This window comes from Pseudophryne corroboree, chromosome 7, assembly GCF_028390025.1.
Source record: "Pseudophryne corroboree isolate aPseCor3 chromosome 7, aPseCor3.hap2, whole genome shotgun sequence".
Classification (NCBI taxonomy): domain Eukaryota; kingdom Metazoa; phylum Chordata; class Amphibia; order Anura; family Myobatrachidae; genus Pseudophryne; species Pseudophryne corroboree.
The window spans coordinates 94,750,179-94,776,901 of NC_086450.1; the positions used below are offsets into that span (position 1 = coordinate 94,750,179).

The following is a 26,723-nucleotide window of genomic DNA, read 5'->3' on the forward strand; positions in this document are numbered from 1 at the left end:
GGGTCCTGCATGTGTGAATTTATGGTCTATGGGAGTGGGAGTGCTCTTCTAATGAGCATATAGCACAGATCTAAATGCCATCTTAGAAAAAAACATTTATAAACTGTGTACTAGCTCCTTCCACCACTACAATACCGTATATCAAAACAACTTGGTGATGCACCCATTTCAGACTTTTCTTTCCTCAACAGTATATCGGAAACCTGGACCTCATAGCACAATGGCTCAACAGGCTTCAGAAGACAATCTTGCCAGTAGAGAGGGAACTTGTACATGATGAGCTCACACAGATACATGAGAAGTTGGATCCGGCCCTTACTCATCTGACGTGGCACATGCCAGATTTGGATGAGTACATTAAAGAAGCACGAGAACTGGTCTACAGTGTGGATAACAGAGTTCAAAAAGCTAAACAGAATGAGGAAATGATGCAGAACTTAATGAGCAAACTTAGCAAAACAAATTTTATTGTAAACAAAAATGAAAGGGACAAAGACAGAATAGCCAAACACTACAGTATTGCTGAAGACGTGGGACAAAAGATTCAAGGACTTCTTAAGGTATAAACTTACGCACATTTTGTGGCTGATAAAAGCCTGGGGAAATGCAGGCTTGAATTTAGTCTGCCACAGAACCTGTATAAATCATAGCTGTAATGAAAGCCTATATGAACTTGAGACAATTTAAGAATGATAGAAAATCTGTCAATTACTGATGTTAATAAATCATTTAATGAAGTGTGCTCATATTATCCAGCAGCTAGACCAGTTTCATCGTGAAGAGACATGAGCATTTGAGCATTAACCAAGATGATCACTTCATTGTCTGTAGTCACACTTAATCAACAATGGTTGTTAGTATTTCATCTACAATGCATTGCTTAATTGTTTAAGTAAAACATCTGCACAAATTATTGTTTTTCTAAGATGGCATTAGGCCTACATTAAGGGAGATTTATCAAAGCTTGGAGAGAGATAATGTACAGATGGGTCCACATTTATCTTGACCTTTAATAGGATTAACTGCGACTGGCCAGTCGGACTTAATCCCCTGCTATAATGACTTAATCCCCTGCTGTATTGTTCTCTCTATTGTATTGCAGTTGAGAACAATAGATGAAGGGTTTATGCTAATAAATCATGTTGTGCCTAGGCGCAGAAAACTAGTCAAGATAACCGTGGACCCATCTGTACCAGCCAATCAGCTCCTAACTGCCATATGACACGCTGCGTATGAAAAATTACAGTGGTACCCCGTTTCCACTGCGACCCGGGAAATTCCTACTCTATAAACCCGGCAAATTCACAGGTCTCAGCCCCAACCCAGGTAGTAAGTAGTAAGTCCCATCGCTACTGCTGTAATCCTGGTGGCGGCAGTGCGCGTGTGTGGCCGCCGAATGCGTTCGGGTCACAGTGGGTGTGAACGCCTCTGGCGGATTGACAGGCAGTGGTGTTTGCGAAATGGGTGGGGTGCAGGCAGCGACAGAGCGTTGTGGGGGGGCAGCTCAGGGAAAGCGGGGGTGGGTCAGCGGCGTTTTCAGGGTGGCTGAGTGATGTCACACGCAGCCGCTCCATACTAAAAAATGAATGCGGACTTCCTGCATACGCAGCCCAGCTGTGGCTGCAGGGGGTCATCCACAGTTGCTGCCAACGCAATTAAATTGCAGTCACAACTGCTGGACAGGCCATTCTGCATGCTGGGTGGCCTTGCCCTGCGATGGGCAGCCTCCAGCATGCGAAAGAACGGATTGCAGATTCTGCTTTTTAGCAGAATCTACAATCCGTACTGAATAACCCTCTTAGTGCTGGGTAGTTTGCAGGGGCGGATCCAGAACAAAATGACAGGGGGGGGGGCACCATTACAGGGAAAGAGGGGGTTGGGGTATTCTTTTATGTGCTCCAAAGGCACGCGCACTCCTGGAAAAGTGGGTGTGGATCCGCAACAAGGGTCATGGCCTCAAAAGCAATGCCCTATCCACAAGCCATGCCCTCATTTTCATCACACCTTCTAACCCTTTCTCATCCATTCCTAAGCTCATGCCTACCTTTTCCTCCTCAGTCCTCACCCAGTCCCCTCACCAGTCACAGCCAGGCTCCCCTTCCCAGCCTCTAGACTCCGAGTAACCGCCCTCTCTTCCACCTCCTGACCCCTTTTCCCGCACCCACCACTGCTCAGCTACTCACCTCAATCTCAGACTGCTTTTCTGTATACACGGAGAGGCAGTGGGCGACTTAGAGTATGATGGAGAGAGGCAGTGGGTGACAGGAAGAGGGTGGCAGAAGAGAAAGGTGACAGGGAGAAATAGTGGGAGACGGAGAGGCAGCGGTTGATAGGAAAGGGTGACGGCAAAAGACAGTGGGTGATGGGGAGAAGCAGTAAGTGACAGGGAGAGGGTGACAGGGAAAGGCAGTGGGTACCAAGGTAAAGCAGAGGGTGACGGGGAGAGGGTGATGCCTTGCAGAGTCAGACAATGACAGGAGAGGCAGACAGGGATATAGTGACTCAGGGGAGAAGCAGAGGGTGAGGGTACGAGGAGAGACAGTGAGAGACATAGAGGCAGTGGATAGATAAGAACCCCTTGGCCCATCTATTCTGTCCTTTACATGCACTATTATATACTAGAGTTCATTTTTGTCACGAGCCAATTTATTAACCAGTATATTTTTGGATTGTGGGAGAAAACCGGAATAACCGGAGGATACCCACGCAAGTTCGGGGAGAATATACAAACTCCACACAGGGAATGGAACCCAAGTGCTCAGAGGCAGTAATGCTAACCACTACACCATCTGTACTGCCCGATGCAGCGAGCACATTACTATCCCCAGTACGTTGCCCCCTCCCCCCCTTCAAGGAGTGCAGCAAGCACATACCCCTCACTAGTGGACCAATAAGTATGTTCGCACCCAGAGCACCACAGTGAGCACATACCCCCAACCCAGTAAAGGAGGGAATGTGCCCCCTTTCAGGTGCTGCAGCTAAAAAAATAAACAAACAATTTCATTTTATATATATATATATATATATATATATATATATTCTGTCACACTGAGGGGGAGTGAGCAGCAGTTAGATTGGAGAAACACATGGCCTCCCCTGCCATCCCCTGGTCCGGTGCACTGCACACCCCCAGTGCAGCAGCACCCGCACCCCGGTCACCTCACCTGGACTATGATTACAGTTATGGTGGCGACGGCAGTGATCTCCGGGCACGGGAGAGACTGGTGGCCGCTCAGATGCCTGAGATTCCAGAAGTGCCTCTCACTGCTCCATGAGGGTGCCCGCGGCGGCGCTGTGTCACCAAAGGAAGGGCGGGCCATACCCGCGGCTGTCCTGACAGTGAATGTCAGAGCGCAGCCGCGGCAGCAGCCAGCCACACAAACCACTGGGGTAGATGCGGCCGAGGGAGCATTATTTTAATTATCTTCTCCTAAACGACAGGGGGGGCACGTGCCTTGGTGCCCCCCTGCTGAATCCGCCACTGGTAGTTTGTGTTTCACTGCCAAAAATCCTGGGTTGATGCGCGTTAATGCTCATATCCCCGGGATTTTTATGTCAGTGGAAAGGGGTATCCGAAGCTGATTGGTTGGTACTTTATCTCTCTCCAAGCTTTGATAAATCTCCCCCTGTATGTCTAAGCCCAGGCAAGGTTAAATCCTACAGTTTGCAGAGTGGTTTTGTTAGCCTATGAACATTAATGCGGGGAAGTCAAATGTTTGAAAAGTCAGTTGGGAGTCTGTTTTTTCCTATCTAATAGACAGGAAAAACGAGACACCAAACCGACTTTTCAAACATTTGAATTCCCCCCAATAACTGCAATTTTTTTTATTTTTTTTGCAGCACAATCAGCAGTTGTTTCAAGCAGAGCCGCACTGTGATAAATGGAAGTCCTACACAGGGTACATAGACCACATGATTTTAGACGGATTGCTCCAAGCGGTGAAGTGTTCACTTCAATACTTGATTGATAACACAGAGCCATCACTTAAAAATCCTCCATTGTTTAAAGTGGAACTCTTCCTTAATGGAAGTGAAATGAGCTTTGTGCCTTCCTTGGACCTGAACATTAGTGGGAATTTCTATAACATCATAGAGAGTTTAATCCGGGACACATATCGGATTGCATCTTTTATACCGCGTGTTGCCGCACACCTTGGGAAAGCAACATATCAGGTATTTCATAATAATACCCTTCTGTGCAATATGTGTATTGTGTACCTGTGCTCATCCAACCTCCTCCCTCCCCTTCAGCACATTTCCTTGTGTCTATCTAAATAATGCAGCTTTCAATGATTAGATACAACAAAGAACTATAAAGTCAAATTTTTATGTGTCTTTAAGAACCACCCTAAATGCATTGGTGGCCGCATAGTGCTGTGAATCCAGCCAGCAGTGGACCCTCAATATTTGAAACTACAGTCTTGCATAGAACCAGAACACCCATTAGGCATACTAGGCTCCTTCCTAGGGGCTAGTTGGCCCTGAGAGGCTGTCACATGATCTGTAGCTCAGGGCTGCAAAGCTGTAAATTCAGAGATTGGACCCCTGTGAGCTAAGGGGTTAATCAGAGCTGGAATCAGAAACAAGCCAAATGTTTGGGGCACAGGTAAGCAGTCAGGAATCTGTTGCTTGTAGCCAAAGGGCATGGATCAAGGACAAAGACAGGGAAATCAGAGCATGGAGGGGAGGTCAGACAAAGCAAAGGTTCAAAGTCTGTAAGTTCAGCCTGTAGAGCCTGGAAACCTGGAACATCTACAGTAGATTAGAGGATAAACATAGTAACCAGACAGGCAATGGGGTTGTAGTCACAGCCTTATATATCCACAGAATGCAGGGGATTGGCTGTAGCCATTAAGTGGGCGGAGAGCAGGCACATCCATAATAGATACGTATTTCTGAATATGATTCTAAATAATAAAATGCTGCTCCTTTTGCTCAGTTGGCAGGATCACAAAACCCAGTATGGTGACACTCAGTCAATTTGCCAACCGTTACTACGAAATTGGCAGATTAGTTTGCTGAAAACGATCTGTGAATTGCGGGTACATACAGTATCAGCAATGTAGGGGTGCATATTGGTGGATTGGTGAATCATTAATATAGGGGAAAAAATGTTTTTTTTTAATGTTTTTTATTGCGGGCCCCATAAGACTTTTAAGGGAGCTATTGTTGAGTTCTGATTGGAGGAGCTCTGTGCATGTAGTAAGTAACAGAAGGCAGTGAACAGTGCAGGACTTTACTATGTCTATGCTGTATGGGCTGCACTGCGAAATACAGAGGATACAGTTCTAGTTAGCTGCCTCCAGATTGCCTGCCTCTAGGGGGCAATTCAGACCTGATTGCTAGGGTGCGTTTTTTGCATCCCTGCGATCAGGTAGTAGCCGCCTACAGGGGGAGGGGTTTTTGCTGTCCAGGGGTGCGATCGCATGTGCAGGAGAGCTGCACAAACAGAAGTTTGTGCAGTCTCTGCACAGCCCAGGACTTAATCAGCAACTGTGATGATCGGGGCCTGAGCTGACGTCAGAAACCCTCCTTCCAAACGCCTGGTCCCTCCTGCGTTTTTCCTGATACTCCTCAAAAACGGTCAGTTGCCACCCACAAACGCCCTCTTCCTGTCAGTCACCTTGTGTTCGCCGGTGCAATGGGATTTTTCGTACCATCCCGTCGCTGCCCAGCACTCCCTGTCGCTGCAGACCGTCACGTCTGCACATTGCGGTGCATATGCATGCGCAGTTCAGAGCTGATCGCCCGCTGTGCGAAACTGCACAGCAGCACTCAGGTCTGAATTGGCCCCCTGGTCTCTCTCGGTGTACCCACAATAGGACGAGTTACTATATATTTCACAGGAGTAGGTCAGGAATATTGAAGTGTACCTATTTTCAGCACGTTTGTTATAAATCAGTGCCGGGTATTCACCAGACAGCTCATTGTAAAGCTGTGAATGTTAATTAATTCGAAGTAGTCCATTTCAGCTTACAGTACGGCCACTGCATTCTGTCTCAGCTGTGACTGAACATTCCAGCACTCTGCAAATTGAATAGTAGTTGTCTCCCCCCGCACTTTCCTTGTAGAAGTATTTCTACATTTCTTTCTTTATTGGGAAAAATAATCACAGTCCTTCACATACAACTCATTTTTATGTCTCGCATGTAGCTGGATGTTGATGAGATGGAGGAGCTGAAAGAAATGCATGGAGAAATTCTGAGAAGGGTGCACTCGACCATTGTTAATGTAAAAGAGTATCAGAGACACTTTAAAAAGTACAGCTATTTGTGGACGGATGATAAAACAGAATTCATGAAGCAGTTCCTCCAGTACGGCCGCTTTCTCAGCGCCGAAGAGATGGAAATGTATGCAGATTATGAACTGCAGGAATGTTCACCACAGTTACAACACTTCAGGAAACAGGTAAAGCGCTACTGAAACAAAATGACTCAATTTGAATTGTCATCCAGTGGAAAATATTATGGCTCCGGTCGGATATACACCGGTAACCGCCGCCCTGAAGCTGATCGTCAGCTCTCTGTTTTAACTGGAAAACCATCGTATAGCAAAATGTATATAACCCCTGTTCTTCTGAGTAATTGGTATTAAATGAAGAAGAACGTAGTGAAAGATAGTAGGATTGATGTTGCAGAAGCAATTGTAACCTCTGTTAGATGACAGCTGTTTGCTATCAGTCTGTATCTCCACAATGTGATTAGTTATAGGGTTATACTATATGGATTTAGGGCAGTGGGTCCCAAACTTTTTTGAATCACGGCACCCTATAGTATCAGATTTTGTTTCACGGCACCCCTAGGCCAAATGTTTCTTATTGAGACATTTAGAAAGAAATATTAAATTAAGTAAACTGTGTTTATATGTCATCCTTAAGCCCCATACACATTACCCGATCCCTGGCGACGCCAATATTGGCAGTGGCTGGGACCCGGCATACACACTTGTCGATACGGCCGGGACAGGCAGCGACGGTGGGGGGAACGACGGATGCAGCATGGCTGTCGTTAACGAGGACCTCCCTTGTCTGTACATGTTCAGATGAGGGAGGGGGTCGTTAACGATGCACGGGAGCATGCATCGTTAACGACATTTAGTGTGCACACTGGACGAGATTGTGAAAGATCTCACTCAGATCGGCCCTTCTGAGCGATATCTTTCATTTTCTCATCTAGTGTGTATGGGGCTTTAGGGTCAGTTGTGTGGTGAAGGACAGGATTAGCTTCTGTTTGTCCACATATTTTATGATTGGCAGCCACCAGCATTAATTTTGGCTATTACATTGACCATAAATAATTTGAATTGGTCATGGACCACTAACCAGGGCACCCCTGCAAGTGCCATGAGGCACCCCAGGGTGCCACGGCACACTGTTTGAGAACCACTGATATAGGGAGTCTACTTAGAATACACTAGTAGCATCACATTCAGCCCAAATGTGATAGTCTGTGATTTGCAGGCAGCTGCACAATTTTGATGATATAGGGGTAATTCTGAGTTGATTGCAGCAACAAGTTTGTTAGCAGTTGGACAAAACCATGGCCCTCATTCCGAGTTGTTCGCTCGCAAGCTGCTTTTAGCAGCATTGCACACGCTAAGCCGCCGCCTACTGGGAGTGAATCTTAGCTTAGCAAAATTGCGAACGAAAGATTCTCTAAATTGCGATTAGAAATTTCTTTGCAGTTTCTGAGTAGCTCGAGACTTACTCTGCCACTGCGATCAGTTCAGTTAGTTTCGTTCCTGGGCCCTCAATCCGAGTTGTTCGCTCTGTAATTTTCTTCGCATCGCAGTGATTTTCCGCTAATTGCGCATGCGCAATGTTCGCACTGTGACTGCGCCAAGTAAATTTGCTAAGAAGTTTGGTATTTTAATCACGGCATTACGAGTTTTTTTCTTCGTTCTGGTGATCGTAATGTGATTGACAGGAAGTGGGTGTTTCTGGGCGGAAACTGGCCGTTTTATGGGAGTGTGTGAAAAAACGCTGCCGTTTCTGGTAAAAACGCGGGAGTGGCTGGAGAAACGGGGGAGTGTCTGGGCGAACGCTGGGTGTGTTTGTGACGTCAAAACAGGAACGAAACTGACTGAACTGATCGCAGTGGCAGAGTAAGTCTCGAGCTACTCAGAAACTGCAAAGAAATTTCTAATCGCAATTTAGAGAATCTTTCGTTCGCAATTTTGTTAAGCTAAGATTCACTCCTAGTAGGCGGCGGCTTAGCGTGTGCAATGCTGCTAAAAGCAGCTTGCGAGCGAACAACTCGGAATGAGGGCCCTGGTTTGACGTCACAAACACATCCAGCGTTCGCCCAGACACTCCCCCGTTTCTCCAGCCACTCCCGCGTTTTTACCAGAAGCGGCAGCGTTTTTTCACACACTCCCATAAAACGGCCAGTTTCCGCCCAGAAACACCCACTTCCTGTCAATCACATTCCGATCACCAGAACGAAGAAAAAACCTTGTAATGCCGTGAGTAAAATACCAAACTGCATAGCAAATTTACTTGGCGCAGTCGCAGTGCGAACATTGCGCATGCGCAATTAGCGGAAAATCGCTGCGATGCGAAGAAAATTACAGAGCGAACAACTCGGAATGAGGGCCCATGTGCACTGCAGGGGGGGGCAGATATAACATTTGCAGAGAGAGTTAGATTTGGGTGGGTTATTTTGTTTCTGTGCAGGGTAAATACAGGCTGCTTTATTTTTACACTGCAATTTAGATTTCAGTTTGAATACACCCCACCCAAATCTAACTCTCTCTGCACATGTTATATCTGTTCCCCCTGCAGTGCACATGGTTTTGCCCAACTGCTAACAAATTTGCTGCGGCGATCAACTCAGAATTAGCCCATAGCCACTAGATTTAAAGCACCCAGGTTAGTTTTGCCAAATCTATCAGCTATCTTGTCGGCATCATGCTGGTGATCGCAAAAAGCAGACAATAACATATGGGCCACTGCGTCAATTCATGTGAGGGTCTGTATGTGAGTGGGTGGTGCACTTTCTACACTCTGTCATTTGGCAAATTACACTGTTTGTCACAAGTATACTTGCTTTGGGGCGCATCTCTTTATCACAGACTGAAATGGTGAGCTTTAGCATACAGAGAACGCAGAGGTGAATGTACGCATTTTACAGTATCTGCGGCTGATTCTGGGGGTAATTCAGATCTGATCGCTGCTGTGCGCGCAGTGGGCGATCAGATCCTAACTGCGCATGCGTATGCACCGCAATGCGCATGCGCCTCATACAACAACAACGAGAATAGTCGGTCAGCAACGGGATGGTGCAAAAAATCTGATCGCACGGGCGTTCGCAAAGTGATGGACAGGAAGAGGCCATTTGTGGGTGGCAACTGAGCATTTACAGGGAGTGTCCGGAAAAACGCACGCGCAGGGTGTCTGACGTCAGCTCTGGCCCCGATCAGCCTGATGTGATCGCAGTGTATTAGTATGTCCTGGGTCGCACACAGACTGCACAAAGTGGATTTTCCCAGCTCAGTATACACATGGGATCGCACACTTGCACGGTGAATTTACACTTTCCCCTGTAGGCGGCGACTATCTGATCGCAAGACAGCAAAATTAGCAGCCCAGCGATCAGATCTGAATTAGGCCCACTGTCCAGATTCTTGCCAGATCTCTCTCTGCATGAAATGGGTGTTACGGTTTACCGGGAGGCAACTGGGTGGCATCCATGGGAACACACAGAATAGATCTGTCTAGCCGGAGTTCCATGCTATTCTGAGTATGTAGAAGAGAAGCCTGTTTCTGATGGATCTCTTGGACCTTGAAGTGATCAGGCACAAATGCCGATGCTAATGATAACTGTTGGACGGTAAGCAGTGGCAGTAGTAGCTTCCCGCTTGATGCTGCACAGATCCTTGCATTAGCCCTACGGAAACTCATATCAGCATAAGGTCGTAAGTCTGGTTTCCGCGGCATCATGCAAGCCACTTTGCGCCTGACTAAGAATCAGCCCTGTTATCTGTACCGTAACCGACATGATAGGGGCTGATTCAAATAAAATATTTGCAAGGTATCTCCAGAAAACAGCCATTTTTGGAGGGTACCAAAAATATTAAGGTTGTAATTAATTAGGAGCGAGGAGAAGACACCGCTTCGGAAGGTGAGTAATTACAGACCACTTAAGCTAATTGAATAGAATTAGAATTTGTCAAGTTCCCCATCATCAATTGAATTCCCCCTTTAGTATTCCCAAATGTACTATGTAAGGTTTCCTACTTTTAAGACAGCATCCACAGCCCCATCGGGGCTGCAAAGCTGCTGAATTTACCTTTGCATTCTGGAGCTTTTCCCCAATAGGATAACGTCATCTCCCAATGGCATTACTTATTGTCATGTCTACATACAGAAAGGAGGATCACAAATTAAATGTGATCTAAGGTGTGGTGATTACCTGCAGGAATAATCACCAATAATGTTTTCAAGTGACTGTATATATATATTATTTTGTATTATTTCAGCCTAGCTGTAACAAAATGGCTGACATGCAATGTCCTGCACTTAACCTCAATCCATCCAGGCTGGGGGAGATCTGCAGACCATAAAGTTTGAGATGACATGTGCAAGGAGGTTATAAATACTGATAAGAGGGAGATGGCCAGATCAATTACCTGATGGAAGTAAAAGGAGTCCACATGTTTAGATAACGGAGCCGAAACTTCCTGGCTAGTCATAAAGCTGTCCAGGGGTGACAAGGTACAAATCCTCCCAGACCTCACTCTCTTTGAAAGAGATTTCAATGCCTTTGGGCTTCACCCCCTCCCCTTCTCCTGTGCTTCTTTCTATCACCAACAAAATGGAATCCTGGTGTAGGTATTTTGTCCAGCAGGAAAGTGGTTAAAAATCCTAAGGCCTGATGAAGCTGGAGACTATATCTGTCTCTCTCATGAAAATAGAAGTTGTGATCTCTTGGGGACAGCTAGTATGCTGGAGATGACCTGAATTATTCTGTGAAGCCCCCACGGCAGAAATCTAAAATTCGCTTGCGTAAGTGAGTAGGGTTTCTGTAAGTTTTATTTCCTTCTCATTTATTGAGATTGCTGTATTCTGTGTGTGTTTTTAAAATATTCTTAATAATCTTTGTAACCTATTTGTAACCAAAGCTCTGAAGTATTCTTGAAATTAAAATCCTAATTTTAGTTCTGATTTCTGTTGTTCTTATGAACTCAACGCCTGTGTGGCTCACGCTTACCTATTTTTCTAAGTATTGCAGTGTGTGTGTGACAGGTAAAGCTAAAGACGCCTGCAACGTCGGTAATACGTTGAAAAGTCTTTGCTGGTGGCAGCTGAAAGTATTTAAGTAATCCCGTGTGTCAAAAGTGACCCCGTACGTCGCATGTTGGATTGAGGTTAAGTGCAAGGACATTGCATGTCAGCCATTTTGTTACAGCTAGGCTGAAATAATACAAAATAATATATATACAGTCACTTGAAAACATTATTGGGGATTATTCCTGCAGGTAATCACCACACCTTAGATCACATATAATTTGTGATCCTCCTTTCTGTATGTAGATGTGACACACGTGAAAATAAACATTTTCACTTTGTAAATTGACAAAAAAAAAATTCACATCCGCATTAAATGGCAATAAGAAATAGCGGCTATAAATACCCAATAATTAGTAAATATGCCCCACTGTTACTTCTTACTCGCTATCGTCTCTATTCTATACCTAAGTTCTCTAATGTCTGCCTTCATTGTCATTATCTTACCCCACCTTTCTCCCTCACTGCTGAAAACATCCATATCTACCAGTATTCCCTCCCTCATATCTCCTTCTGCCCGTCATTTGTCATTCTTTCCCTACCATCCCTCACCCTCACCATCTCCACTTTACTACCTACACTACTCAGTCATGATTTGTCCTTTTTTCCTCTCTAATCTAATCCCCTGCCTTCACTCATCCCATCCCCTGCACTTATCTCATCCTCTCTCACTTCAATTTGACTCCTTTGAACCACCAATCCCAATCATCCCCAGCAACCTCTCTAAACTCATTAATAGCTCTCCTCAGCCCTTCCTCTCTCATGTGCCCTATGAGCTGCTAGTACAGTTTGCAACAAACTGACCACCACTCACAACTTCTTCATCTTTAACTCCCTCAACCCCCTTGCAACAATTAAAATTTGGATTTACTCCACCAAAACCAGGTCTCCAGTTGCAGTTTCCTATAGGTTCCAATGCCTCACCCATACATCTATACCCAAATGGCTCTTAAAACTAATTTTCTATGACCTCACTGTGGCATTTGATACCATTAACTGCCTCCTACTGCAAATTCCTTGTTCCGTTGGCCTCCATGACATAGCCCTCTTGTGGTTTATCTTCTCATTGTCCAGCCACTCCTTCTCTGTCTCTACACCCTTCTCTTCTCTATTAATACATCTTCCCTTAGTGTACCTTCAGCTTTCGACTTGTTTGTCGATGATACCCAAATGTACTTCTTTCCCTGACCTTTCCCCTTCTGCCCTCTACATTGTCACCAGCTTTGTATTGTCCAACTTCTTTTGGATGACCCACTAAACTAAATATCTCTGAATCAAAAGTCATTATGTTTCCACCCACAAAGGTCCATTCTCCACCCTTTTCCCTCTTATTGTCATCCTAAACTCTGCTCTTTCTTTCAACCTGTACAATCAATCCATGTCTTTATCTTGCCACTTCCACCTCCATAACATTTTAAGGATTAGGCTCTTTCTCAAGCTACTAAAACTCTCATTCACAACCTTATTGTCGCTTGCCTTGATTACTGCAACCTTCTCTTCATACTTAGTCTCTTCCGCTGGCATCTCTGCTTCCTCAGCGTACTCCTTCGCTTCCGCTGGCATCTTTACTTCCTCAGCGTACTCCTTTGTTTCCGCTGGCATCTTTACTTCCTCAGCGTACTCCTCTTTTGCTGGCATCTCTAGGTACCCAGGACACACCTGTTCCGCACGTCCTGGTCGTGGACGGTTCCATCGCGGGGAGATTCCGGACGTCTCCGTCACTGGGTCTTCATGCTTTCTTCGCAGCGTGGTCTCTTCACCTCACAGTCGTCCACCATCGCCTTATGCGGGAAAGGATTCTGCCTTACTGGGGTCACTTTCTTGGGACAGAGTAGGTCCGCGGCATCTTCCCAGGGGCACTCACTGGCCGCATGTCCTGGTCGCCGACACTTCCAACAAGGGAGGGCCACTGCCACCTTCTCCAAGACGGGTTCCTTGGCCACCTCCTTCACTGAGGGATCTTCACCCGTTGGTTCCGGCTCAGAGGAAATGGGCACCTGCGAACTACCTTCAAGCAGGGTCTTCTGCTCCATTTCCCCTGTTTCCTCCTCCCATCTCTGGGCACGACCATCCGCAATCATCCGGTCTTCATTCCACGGACAATTGGGAAGCGCATGTCCTCTCGCCTCGCAGAGCGCACACACGGGCTCTGCAGCCACCCGGTCCCAAAACTGCTGACGAGATTCCGTCAGCTGCTTCACCGTGGCCTCGTAGTCTGTCCTGTCTTCAGTCCATGGACATTCCAGGAGCCGATGTCTGGGATCTCCACAGCTTTCACACTGGAAATCAACCTCGTCTTGGCTCCACTCTTCATCCCAGGGACAACGGTTATGCTCATGCCCATAGTTTCCGCAGAGCATACACCAGGACTCCTTCTTCGCTTGGCCCTTCTGACGTCTTCGGTCCGCTTCCTGGACCACCTTCTTTGGGGACGTCTCTCGCCAAGTACACTCGTCTGCAAAGTGCTCCGTTTGCCGACATTTCTTGCAGGGCGTCACAGCGGCCTTCTTGCACCCCTTCTCCCGGCGCTCTTCCTTTTCACGCTGGACCGACCGCTGCACCATCTTCAGGAGGTCTGCCCCAGACACGTCACCCAGTCGCTCTGGTCCGCACGCGTCCGGGGGTGAGTCTGTTCCGGAGCCGTCCGCAGGGAGGTCTTCTTGGTGGCGTTCCACATCGTGTCCGTGATCCTGTATCCTTGATCCTGCCGACTATGCCAAAATGTAAGAGGTGCGGCGGTGCATGTGGTAGTGCCTGCTGCCGTGCAGGTGTAGCTTCGGTACTCACCAGGCGCCGCTCTCTCTCACCTTTAGGTACCGGAACCTTTCAACGGACCTGGCAATCTCCTTCCTCCTAGGTCAACGTGTCTGGATCCGACTGAAGATTGCCAGGTCCATTGAAGGTTCCGGTACCTGAAGGTGAGAGAGAGCGGCGCCTGGTGAGTACCGAAGCTACACCTGCACGGCAGCAGGCACCACCACACGCACCGCCGCACCTCTTACAGTGAGACAGTTATAAGATGGCAGGATAGCTCCAAAAATACTTCAGTATTCTCTGAAGCCAGAGGTAGAATTAGGAGTGTATCCTGTAATCGAAAGACTGTTGCATCAGGGGATTTTAATCAGGACATCCAGTATGGTCAACAGTCCCATTTTCCCAGTAAAGAAGAGCGGTAGGAGGGGCTTCAGATTGGTGCAGGATTTAAGAGGGGTAAACAAAGTAGTTGAGAGTCAATTCACCATAGTGCCTAATCCAGCTGTCATCCTAATTCAAGTCCCTTCCACTTCTACTCACTTTACTGTAACTGACCTCTGTTCTGCCTTCTTCACTGTTCCTCTTCACCCCGACAGTCAATACCTCTTTGCTTTCACGTAAAGGGGAGTACAATATACCTGGACCCGTCTCCCCCAAGGTTTCATTAACAGCCATACAGTAACAAGACAGAGTGGCTGTTATCAAGAGTAAAGCCCACCCTTACAGCCAAGATCCAATTTCACTTGGTAACAGCCGAGTGGACAAAGCTGCAATGTGGTCAACAATCACCACCACACAAACCAACACACCACTGATGACATTCAATATCATAAACACAAAAAATCAATTGAGATGCAAGATTTGTGTTCCCTATAGGAAAAGGTGGTCTGGAAGGTGAAAGGATATGGCCAATAGTCCTCCGGGCTCTGGAGAGATGGACAAGGTAAACCAGTAGCCCCCGGAGCATACCTCCCAAGCTTAGATGAGGCGGCACATGGTCTGACTCACCTGGGTAAGGCAGTTATGTGCAAATAGGTAAGAGCTTACTGGAGTGCGCCAGGGCTCTCTTCTCAGGCAAGCAGGAAAGCAATGTCCTGTCTTTCTTGCTTGAGGAAGAACATTGGCAAGGCAGTACCAACAGAGCCATCCCATATTCCTCCTGCAGATGGACCTTTCCAGGTAATACAAATTGACTTCATACAGTCACCACCCTGTAGGAATTTAAAAGATGTATTGGTATGCACTGATGTATTTTCAAATTTGGTAGAGACATTTCCAGCTGCCACTAACACTGCTGTTTTCACTGCAAAGAAAATCATGCAGGAATTTGTTTGTTGATACTGTATCCCTAAGATTAGGAGCAAAGTGATGGCTGAAACTGGACTATTGTGGCCATAGACACTATCACTATTGTTATATAGCATCAGAACCACTCCCAGATCCCTGCTTAACTTATCACCCTTTGAAATCCTTGTTGGAAGACAACCGCATGTTATGATAGATCCGCAGGATGATTTGAAATGCATCAACAAAGTGACGGTACAATATCTTATCAGCATGAACCAGCATTTGAGAAATCAGCAAAAGAACTTGAAACTGTTGATTCCTGATGTGCCAATTACTAACTGTCATGATCTTGAACCAGGAGACTGTGATGATTCTTACGCTCAGGTTGCCTGACAGACAGGTGGAAAGGACCGTACCAAGTTTTGTTGACCAGCATGACTTCATTGAAGGTAGCCAAGAGAGAGACTTGGGTCCATTCTTCCCATTGCAAGAAAGTCGCTAATCCGGAATAAATGCGTAAAGAGGGTGAGACTGCAGAAATATCACTTGAGAATCTGTTCCGTGAAGACTGAAAGGCAGCACTGTTGGACATTACCTGAGCATATCAAAGAACCAGTAAAAGTCCAGTTGCACTAAGATGGATTTACTACAATCAAGACTTGTTTGATTCTATTTTTCTCTTTGCACAATCATTTTTTTTTTTTAGGTTTCCTGAGGAGTCGAGCGTGAGACTGGAACTGGTTCTGGAGAAAAGAGTGATGACCTCATAGGATCCCAGGATCAGCCTATCACTTTGGTCAAAGCCAGAGTAAACAAGAGGTTTAGTAGTTACGGAGTTCGGAGGCAATGCGATAGGTTATTGTCTGAGGAATACTGTATTTGTAATTACTGCGACCCCATAATTGAAGATGAGTGCATCCGGAGATGTCAGTCGAATAATAATGCCGATTTTGACAAACATCCTTTGAGCGATTATCGTTCATTAGTGGGTAAGGTCTTAAACCAAACGGAAGGTACCTCAAGTACAAAATAATGCGGGATTAGTGCCATACCCATTAAAATTAGCTGAGGTACTTGAATTACATGGGGGGGGGGGGGAGACCGGTGGACAAGAAATATAATATAACCAGACTCCCTAGTCTTAAGATACACCAGTACCATGTAGATAAATCCCTGTTTGGTTTAAATCTCACCAATTTCAGGAAACCAGGAAATTGTGAGGTAATCTGGAACAATCAGACAATGGCCTGCTCACACAGAATGGATAGAGAGCCGATTGATACTGTGACTGCACAAGGGATTGTTATAAATGGGAAGCACTACCGGTATAGATACAGGAGAAGGAACAGCAAGATAATGGCTGGTAGAGTGTCACTGGGATACTGTGCAAATATCATACAGCCAGAAAACGTGTTTTAGTCAGGTGGGGAAAATGGGTACAGGTGTTTTTGTTAGAATTCTATATGCTATGATAATGATGCATTCTGTTCCCTATATTCTCCCAGATGATGTGTATTTTATATGTAGAAGAAAAGCGTACAAGTGGCTCTCTCCAAACTCTGAAGGTTTATGTTATCTAGGAAGGTACTACCTGAAATAATAACCCTTGCTCATGACAAAATGACCTAGTGTGTGATCCAGTGATTGAAACTACAGTCAGATAACAATACCATGCATACATGTTATATATATTCATGCATACTTTCCCAAACGACCTTTATGGGACATAACTCCCACATGTCACAGTAAATCCTGGGCTTGTTGATTGCGATAAAGGCAGTTTTCCCTCAGTATAATTGCGCATACCATTGCAAAAGTAAATGATGTATACATATATCTACGTTGCCAATTGTATTTGTATGTATTAATATTAGTAAAGTGTGATAGTTTTTGTTCACTATCAAAGGGTGGACTGTTGAAGTCGGAAAAATAACACATACAAACTACACACAGAGTGATGTTTGCATCTTTATAGTTTATACAATAATAGTGCGCTAAATGTCACAGCACTATGTCCCTTAGAGAAAGCAAGTAGTCGCGCACACAGTTTGCTGAGGTCCAACGCTCAGTTATATATATATTTGATTAAAAGGTATAACAACAATATAACAAGTATACAGTTATACAATCAATACATCAGAATCAGAGTCACAGCCAGTATACATACGTTTGCAAGTGCTCCCTGGGCCCAGGGGACAGTTGTCACCAGATGACCGATAAAATCAGCAACTGTCTCTCTAGACCAGGGGAGCCACATTTATACAGTACATTGATGTGTATACACTGTAGGTTTCATCTTCTTCTATTGGTCCAAGGTTGGAACATTGCTTTGTTCACAGTGGGTTATTGGTCAGTTCAAACATGGGTGATGTTTAGTTTCAGGGTGCAGGTACAGATATTTGCCACTGGGTTCCCTCCGAAAAGCTATTTCACACTGTCCTTTGTCTCTTTCAATAATACCTTTTAATCTGGCAATACTCATAACTTGTTTCAGCAATGTGCGACAATCTATTCGCAACCACTGGAGTATCGCTGACGTGATCCTGAAAATTATGAACCTAAACATGATGTTAATACTTAGTTTCATCCCCTTATTGCATACATGACTGGTTTTCTACTCTTTAATATATTTACAATATTCTACAAATCTTGTGTGGGATGTGTTTTGACTATGTGTAAATTATGTGTCGTATAAATATGTGTTTGTGTGCGTCTTTATGGCATTTCTCAGTGATTGCGTCTTTACCGTATATATACACTCACCATGCGGCAACATGCACGTCGTGCAATTCTATGCACAGCGTGCGGTAAAGACGCATGGTGCATCTCTATACATCAATTGCGTATCTACGCCACCACCAACAAACGCCACTTTGTGTGTAGTGTGTATGTGTTATTTTTCCGACTTCAACAGTATATATATATATATATATATATATACATGTGTGTGTACATACAGTGCCTTGCTAAAGTATTCACCCCCTTTGCATTTTTCATGTTTTGTTGCCTCACAATCTGGAATTAAAATGGACTGTTTGAAGGTTTGCATTATTCCATTCACAGCTACAACTTTGAAGAATTCTTTTTATTGTGAAGCAAACAACAAATAGGACAAAATAACAGAACACTTCAGCGTGCATAACTATTCACCCCCCTAAAGTCAGTACTTTGTAGAGCCACCTTTTGCGGCAATTACAGCTGCAAGTCGCTTTGCATAAGTCTCTATGAGCTTGCCATATCTTGCCACTGGGATTTTTGCCCATTCCTCAAGGCAAAACTGCTCCAGCAATCTTCAAGCCTGACTACAGATTCTCAATTGGATTGAGATCTGGGCTTTGACTAGGCCATTCCAACACATTTAAATGTTTCCCCTTAGACCACTTGAGTGTTGCTTTAGCAGTATGCTTTGGGTCATTGTCCTGCTGGAAGGTGAACCTACGTCCCAGACTCACAATCACAGGCAGACTGAAACAGGTTTTGCTCAAGAATATCCCTGTATTTAGCACCATCCATCTTTCCCTCGACTCAGAACAGTTTCCCAGTCCCTGCTGCTGAAAAACATCCTCACACCATGATGCTGCCACCACCATGTTTCACTGTCGGGATGGTGTTCTTGGGGTGATGGGATGTGTTGTGTTTGCACCAGACATAGCGTTTTCCTTGGTGGCAGAAAAGTTAAATTTTAGTCTCATCTGACTGGAGCACCTTCCTCCATACATTTGGGGAGTCGTCCACATGCCTTTTGGCAAACTCAAAACGTGCCTTCTTATTTTTTACACTAATGGCTTTTTTCTGCCCACTCTACCATAAAGATCAGCTCTATGGAGTGTACGGCTTATTGTGGTCACATGCGCAGATACACCAGTCTCTGCTGTGGAACTCCGCAGCTCCTTCAGGGTTACCTTTAGTCTCTGTGCTGCCTCTCTGATTAATGACCTCCTTGCCTGGTCTGTGAGTTTTGGTGGCTGGCCCTCTCTTGGCAGGTTTGTTGTGGTACCATGTTCTTTCCATTTGAAGATGATGGATTTGATGGTGCTCCGGGGGATCATCAAAGATTTGTATATTTTTTTATAACCCAAACCTGACTTGTACTTCTCAACAACTTTGTCCCTGACTTGTTTGGAGAGCTCCTTGGTCTTCATGGTGTGATTCCTCTTACTTAGTGGTGTTACAGCCTCTGGGGCCTTTCAGAAAAGGTGTGTTTATACTGACAGATCATGTGACATTTAGATTGCACACAGGTGGACTTCATTTCACTAATTATGTGACTTCTGAAGGTAATTGGTTGCACAAGAACTTTTGAGGTGCTTCAATGCACAGGGAGTAAATATATATGCACATGCCAATTTTAAAATGTTGTCACCTAGAAAAAGGGGCATGTGAGCCCAGAAACGTCGGTGCATTTTTACATGCATTGATTATAAACCTGCCTTTTACAAGTCTCCAGAGCGCCGCTGTGTCTCCCCCAGCAACGGGGGATCCGCTAATTATATACACCCTATATTGAGGGCACCGGAGCACCCATATGATCAAGTGGAGTGCCAGTCTCAGTGGTCTTTGTTTTATATGTGTGTGTGTATATATATATATATATATATATATATATATATACACACACACACTGACCTAGGGCTTAATTCATATCTGATCGCAGCAGCAAATTTGTTAGCAAAGGGGCAAAACCATGGGGGTAATTCTGAGTTGATCGCAGCAGGAACTTTTTTAGCTGTTGGGCAAAACCAAATCTAACTCTCTCTGCACATGTTAAATCTGCCCCCCTGCAGTGCACATGGTTTTGCCCAACTGCTAACAAAGTTCCTGCTGCGATCAACTCGGAATTACCCCCCATGTGCACTGCATTGGGGGGCAGATATAACATGTGCAGAGATAGTTAGGTTTGGGTAAGTTATTTTGTTTCTGTGCAGGGTAAATACTGGCTGCTTTATTTTTACACTGCAATTTAGATTTCAGTTTGAACACACCCCACCCAAATCTAACTTTCTCTGCACATGTTATATCTGCCCCCCCCCCCCCCCCCCCTGCAGTGTACATGGTTTTGCCCATCAGCTAACAAATTTGCTGCTGCTAGTAGATCTGAATTAAGCCACTAGTGTGGCACTCACAGCTCAATAAATCACTCTACACCAGTTTGTAATATATCAACGTTTCAATGCGTTACATTTTCTTCAGTATATCCTGAAGAAAAATGTAACACATTGAAACGTTGAATATATATATATATATATATATATAAATTGAATTTAATTTTAGACCTTAGGGCCCCCTTGTTTTAAGTACCCCGGTCCCCCCAAAGCCTTAATCTGGCTCTGTGTAGAAGGGAGTACACAGCTGTATATGTACAAACAACACTAGCAGTAGTGCATAGCCAGGTTAAGGGGGTGATGTACTGCCAAAGCATACTAACATCACTAGCTTTCCCTCTTATGCAGCAACAGAACCAGACAGCCAGAATGCGAACAGGACAGTATGCAGTGCAGGCAGAGACACAGAAGTATCAGGTTTTATGAACTATTGACGGAGCTTTCTGACCAGAGGAGAGATAGGAGGGTGGAGAGAGCTGTAAGTGACACAGGGTGGAATACCTGTGTCACTTACAGCTCTCTCCACACCTTGGTGTCTGAGTCCTGTGTAACTTGTTATCTAATGAGGGTCTAGAGACACACACACACACACACACACACACACACACACACACACACACACACACACACACACACACACACACACACACACACACACAGTCCTCCTGAGTCCTGTCCCAGTGTGTAAGTAGTACAGAGGCTGCTGTTGTTTTTGCATGTGACAAGATAAATTATAGATTTTATTTTTCTATGTGTATTTTAAGGTTGTTTAAGTTGTCTATCTTCCACTACAAGAACATGTTATAAAAGAGTTGTCTTTCAAATAGGTAGAGTGATAATAAGTACCCAGGCATTATTAAACTATTAGTTTAAATCTAATATACACCAGTGGGCTACATTTAATATATACAATCCATACATCCCAACATGACCCATTACAGGAGGGACAAAATGCTCTCTAACTGGACTTCCTTCTTAAGTTATGATTGCAATTATGTGTTGAAACACCTTTCTTATCAATTTAATTAGTTGAACACAGGTGACTACAATCATATATTAAGAGGGTAGTCCATGTAAAGAGCATTTTGTCCCTCCTGGAATGAGTCGTGTTGGGAGGTATGCACAATTTTATATACAGCCCAGCCCCCTCCCCCCCTTCACCGGGGCCCCCCTGTCTAAAGTGCCCCGGGCACCCCAAGGCTTAATCTGGACCTGCCTGCTACCCCTCTTCTTCTAACTCTCCAGCCTCTAAATTCATCAACTATCCCCTGTTGAATGTAAACTCTCACAATCAGGGTTTTCTCTCCTATTGTCTCCTCCATATGTATATTGGGGGTCATTCTGACCCGTTCCCTCACTGCGTTTTAACGCAGGCCGTAACAAAGGCCGTAGCAGGGATACGATCGCCTCTGCCTGATTGACAGGCAGAGGCGATCGCTGGGCGGGAGGGGACGGAATGGCGGCGTTTGGCCGCCGTTTTGTGGGTTTGGTCCGGCCAACGCGTGGCTGGACCGAACGGGGGGCGGGCCACAGCGGCTGCGTGATGTCACATGCAGCCGCTGCGGGCCGGGGAGCGATGAGTAACTCCCGGCCAGCCGCAGGAGCTGCGCTGGCCGGGAGCTACTCTTGTAGTGCAAAGGCATCGCCGCTGTGCGATGCCTTTGCACTTCTGCGAGGGGGGGGGGCTGGACTGACATGCGGGGCGGACTAGCCCTGTGCTGGGCGTCCCCCTACATGTCAGGGAAGAAGATCATAGCTGTGCTAAATTTAGCACAGCTACGATCAACTCGGAATGACCCCCATTGTGTGTTGTATTTATGTATCTACAGTATTTAGACCCTGAACACTGCATTGAGATACTGATATTGACTTTGAAGCAGTGGATTGATACGCTATAGGACAAGCCACTATCTGGTACGCAATTTTATTACTGGCGGGTTGATCATACACCCTGGAAAGAAACACTACACCATAGGCGCTTGTTTCTCTCTCTTGTTCACAGATTTCTTGGCTATATACTTTGTAGCACTTTGAGGAACTGAGCAGCCGCCCAAAGAAGTGGAGTGTGTGAAAGTGGGACTACAAAGCCCATCTTGTTTTTTGCTTTACCTTGTGGACCCCTAGGAGGAGTGCACTGATCTCTTTGGAACTATATATATATATATATATATATATATATATATGTGTGTGTGTGTAGATTTATAGATACGTAAATTTGCTTGTGAATGTCTAATATACTTATATAAATTTGTTGTATTTTTAACCAATTGTTTATTGCTACAGAACCCTTGCGGCACCATATACTTGAAAGATAATGATAGTTAATACTGAGAGAATAGATCCTTCCCAGGCAGTCTCAGATCTCTGGCATGTAATGCTTAAGAGCCCGTCTGTATTTGCACCATGGTTGTATTTTCACAATATTACCATGGCAATTTCAGCCTCTTTGGCATTGATTCCAGTAACTCAGCTTGGGCTACCACATGGCTCTTTTTTAAATCAACCCTGGGCATGTCTGGATCAGAAGCTGATTTGATAGCCTGAAGGTGGCCCTTTCCCAATCCAGGTGTTTCAAGCGGGATCTAGTTAGGATCCTGGTGGTTGGGATCCTGGTAGTCAGTATACTGAAGCCGGAATCCCGACACTATTCGGAAGGCCGATACCGGCATCCCGAAAAGAGTCTCCAGTCCAGTGTCGGAATCCCGGCAGCCAGGATCCTGAACAACCAGCCACCGCCACGCTGGAGAGGTAAGCCATGGAGGGGGGAGAAGGTTAGGTTTAGGCTATGGGGGGAGGGATAGGGTTAGGCTGCGCCCCGGGGGGCAGGTCTGGATTAAGGGCCTCGTGGGCCTGGTGCTCAAAATATTCAAGGGCCTATTATGAGATGCAGAGGGGGTGTGACCAGTGCTGTGTGGGTGTGTCCAGTGCTATGTAGACCCCGTACACTATTTTCCCTACATATGTCAAAGTATAAAAATGGCATAATTTTGTGTGGCAAATAGAAATACAATTTATTACTTATGATTTATGGCTGACCGTGTGGCCAGCTGGTGGCTGGTCAGCTTCATGCTGTCATCTTGATGGGCCTATTTTTATGTGGAGGCTTGGAGCTGTAGCTGCATCTGCCCCATTGTTAATCTGGCCCTGCCCGAGGGTGTTGGGGGTTTAGATTCAGGCTGCCGGGGGCGGGGGTAGGTTTAGCCACCCCCCAGGGAGGGTTAGGGTTAGGCTCTGGGGGCGGGGGAAGGGGGGGGATGGGTTAGGTTCAGTCTACAGAAAGGGAAGGGTAGGGTTAGGGGTCCAGGGGTGAAGGTAAGTATACTTACCTTCCCTTGTCGGAATTCTAGTCATCGGGATGCCGCGGTCGGTATTCTGACCGCCGGCATCCCAAACGCAGGCAAATCATACCCAACCCCTTCAAGCATACTTAGGGTACTAAAGTAAAGAAAACGGGATGAGGTCAGTGAGCGTAGATGAAATATGCCCATAGTGAAGATGTTAAGAGGTTGAAGTCGCTGCACAGCTTCTAGAGGTAAGGTTTCCAGATCGGATTTCTAGGTAGTAAAACTCATTTGGACTTTTGGAATTTAAAATATTCCTTATCTCATTGTGGTAAGGGACAATTTAAAAAAGGAAGTGGAAATCTCTGAATTGTAGATTAATTTATATTACTAACTGTTGACCTGTCATCTGTTTGTAGATCAATATTTATGAGTCACTTTACCATGAAGTTGGAGAGTTTGACAATGAAAGGACTTTTGATGGCTGGCTCCTCATAGATGTGAAACCTTTCAAAATCTCTCTGATGAATACTATCAAGAGATGGAGTCTAATGTTTAAAGATCATTTGGTGAACCATGTTACATGCAGGTAACGTACATGTGGGTGATGAAAATACAAACAGTGGAAACCCCTGTTTAGTTCCAGAGAATCAAAAACAACATTTATAAACTTAATGTGTATTCTATTGCTTTTTACATTTTCTTTTTACAATCAATATAACTTGCTCAATAGAATTGTAAATAATGCAATACATAGCTGTTAACATTTCCAGGAGTAGCGCACAATAACGTCACTAGGTGTGGACCACACTGGGTAACAACATTTGAGGGGGTGACACCAAAATAGCAGTGCAGTGGTGATGGATGATTTGCACCTGTGCACGTCATTAAATCTGTGTCTGGAGATATAGTAGGTTGGGTAATCCCTTAGCGTGATGAGAATGTAGGTGTGACATGTAGTAGCACCCCTAAAACATCATACACTTGAGGATGTGGCATTGCAGACATGAGGCCATGCCTTTTTTCACTCGGGAGCCACTGGGTGACACCAACCGAAGTGAACGCCAAAGGTAGTGCAGAGTAAATTGTCAAAACATATAGGTAACCATTCAGTTTGGACATGGATATTTGTACATGGAGACTTTTCTCCTGATGAGGACCTCTTGTCCGCAGTGGTACAGAATGTTAGGTTTTCCAAAAATAAGTACATTAAAAAATAAGTCGATTTCATTTGTTTGCTATGTGTTTGAATTTGAGATAGCCTAAGGCTGTTTTCATTTAATTTTTTGAATGGAAAGTGCTCTTGTTTATTAGTTCTTCTGCTTTGCTATTTTTAAATTTTTGTCTTGAAAAATATGTAAAATACGTGGTAATTTTTGAATATCATATGTTTGCTTAAAGAAGGCCACTGCTTATTTTTAGTGTTAATGAACTTGCTGAATTTATTCGACATACGGAGAAAGGCCTAACCAAGAAAGGGAAGGGAGAAGACTGTGATGTCCTGGTGGAAACTATGGGTCATTTGATGGCAATACGGGATAGACCATCCACCGAGGAGCACTTCAGATATCTCAAATCAACTGCTGAGCTGCTTCGCACCTACGGACAGCAACTGCCTGATCATATCTACACTCAAATTGAAGTAAGATACAAGGACTGATTATTTTCTTTGTCTAAGGTGATTCAATAATAAGTGTAGAGCTTATTAGCTAGGACAAGGAAGGGAGAGTCTAACACTAGATCCGTGTGAATGAGTTTGGTTTTATGAGGAAGACCAATAATAATTGGGTAATAAGTCCCTAAATTGGGACCTAAATTTTCATTTGGGTTGGCAGTGCACCCAGAGTAAATATATTAACTAGCTAGGTAAGATGTTTTTCTTCCTCCAGTCATTACCTTTAACACAATACCCCACTTCTGTAAGTCTCCTGCAGTGTTTGCCATCAATCCCCTTCACGCAAAGTTGTATCATTCATCATCTTTCAGCCATTCTGATCAACAATGTCAGCGGCAGACTTAAAAATACTGTTCACTGTTTTATACCTTATTGGTAAAATACCTTGATGGTTGAGCACTGGTCCCCTAATGACTGCCATTCACCACTAGTAAAATGCCCACGTGGCACTAGATGACATTCAAATTAAATATCAATAACAAAATATGAGCCTACAAAAGGAAAGTTATAGCCCCTACACACTGGCCGATTGCTGTGCAAGGCACCCGACGGCCGATACGAGAGGAAGGGGGGTAACTGAAGGGGGGTGACGGGGGGGCGTGACGTTTCTTCACTCCCTCCGTCACCCGGCCCCATAGCCCTGCATGCTAATATGGACAAGATTGTCCATATTGGCTTGCATGTTTAAACGAGCCGGCACCAAAGATGAACGAGCGCGGGACCACACATCGTTCATCGTTGGTGCCTACACACTGAAAGATATGAACGATATCTCGTTCATTAATGAACTAAATTGTTCATATCTTTCAGTGTAATCGGCTAGTGTGTAGGGCCCATTAGACCGTACTCATCTCTTGCTGTATTATGTTTAAATCTTTCCATTGCCATTCCAAATCCTTTGATTACTTTAGAACCAGTTATAGGACTGCAAGAAAGCACTTCTTCTTGGCACAAACCTTTTTAAATATCACAGAAAGAAATTAGATTACTGTTATTTCATTCTGAACAGTACTATTACAATAGTCTTTGAATGTTTCCTACTTTGTTGGAGTTAGTAACATTTAAAATAATTGAGCATTGGATTCAATTGAACCATTTTCCCACTTCTGTAAAAAAAACAAAATAGAAAAAAAACTTTTTTTACATTGATGACTCTAAACCCTGTAATTTCAATAAATGTGAAGCCATTATCGCTCGATAATGTCAAGTGAATTCAAATCTAAACGTTTTTCAGCCAACCTATATGCAAAATAATTTTTTTGTAGTTCAAAAAGAGAACTAATGAGCATTATTCATTTGAACTTGAAGTATTTAAAAATGGGCAACATTTAATGCAG

The 26,723-nt window shown here is 44.8% G+C and overlaps 1 protein-coding gene across 1 annotated transcript in view; it reads left to right on the forward strand.

Annotated features, from left to right (window-relative positions):
• The first annotated feature begins 247 nt into the window (after positions 1-247).
• LOC134944673 (dynein axonemal heavy chain 11-like) overlaps positions 248-26,723 on the forward strand; it is a 697,358-nt gene continuing 670,882 nt past the window's right edge. Inside the window, exons 1-5 of the mRNA XM_063933444.1 lie at positions 248-560; positions 3,841-4,173; positions 6,154-6,408; positions 24,131-24,300; positions 25,134-25,353. Of these exons, the coding sequence (XP_063789514.1) occupies positions 336-560; positions 3,841-4,173; positions 6,154-6,408; positions 24,131-24,300; positions 25,134-25,353 (1,203 nt within the window). The 5' untranslated portion in view covers positions 248-335. The remainder of the gene's footprint in view (positions 561-3,840; positions 4,174-6,153; positions 6,409-24,130; positions 24,301-25,133; positions 25,354-26,723) is intronic.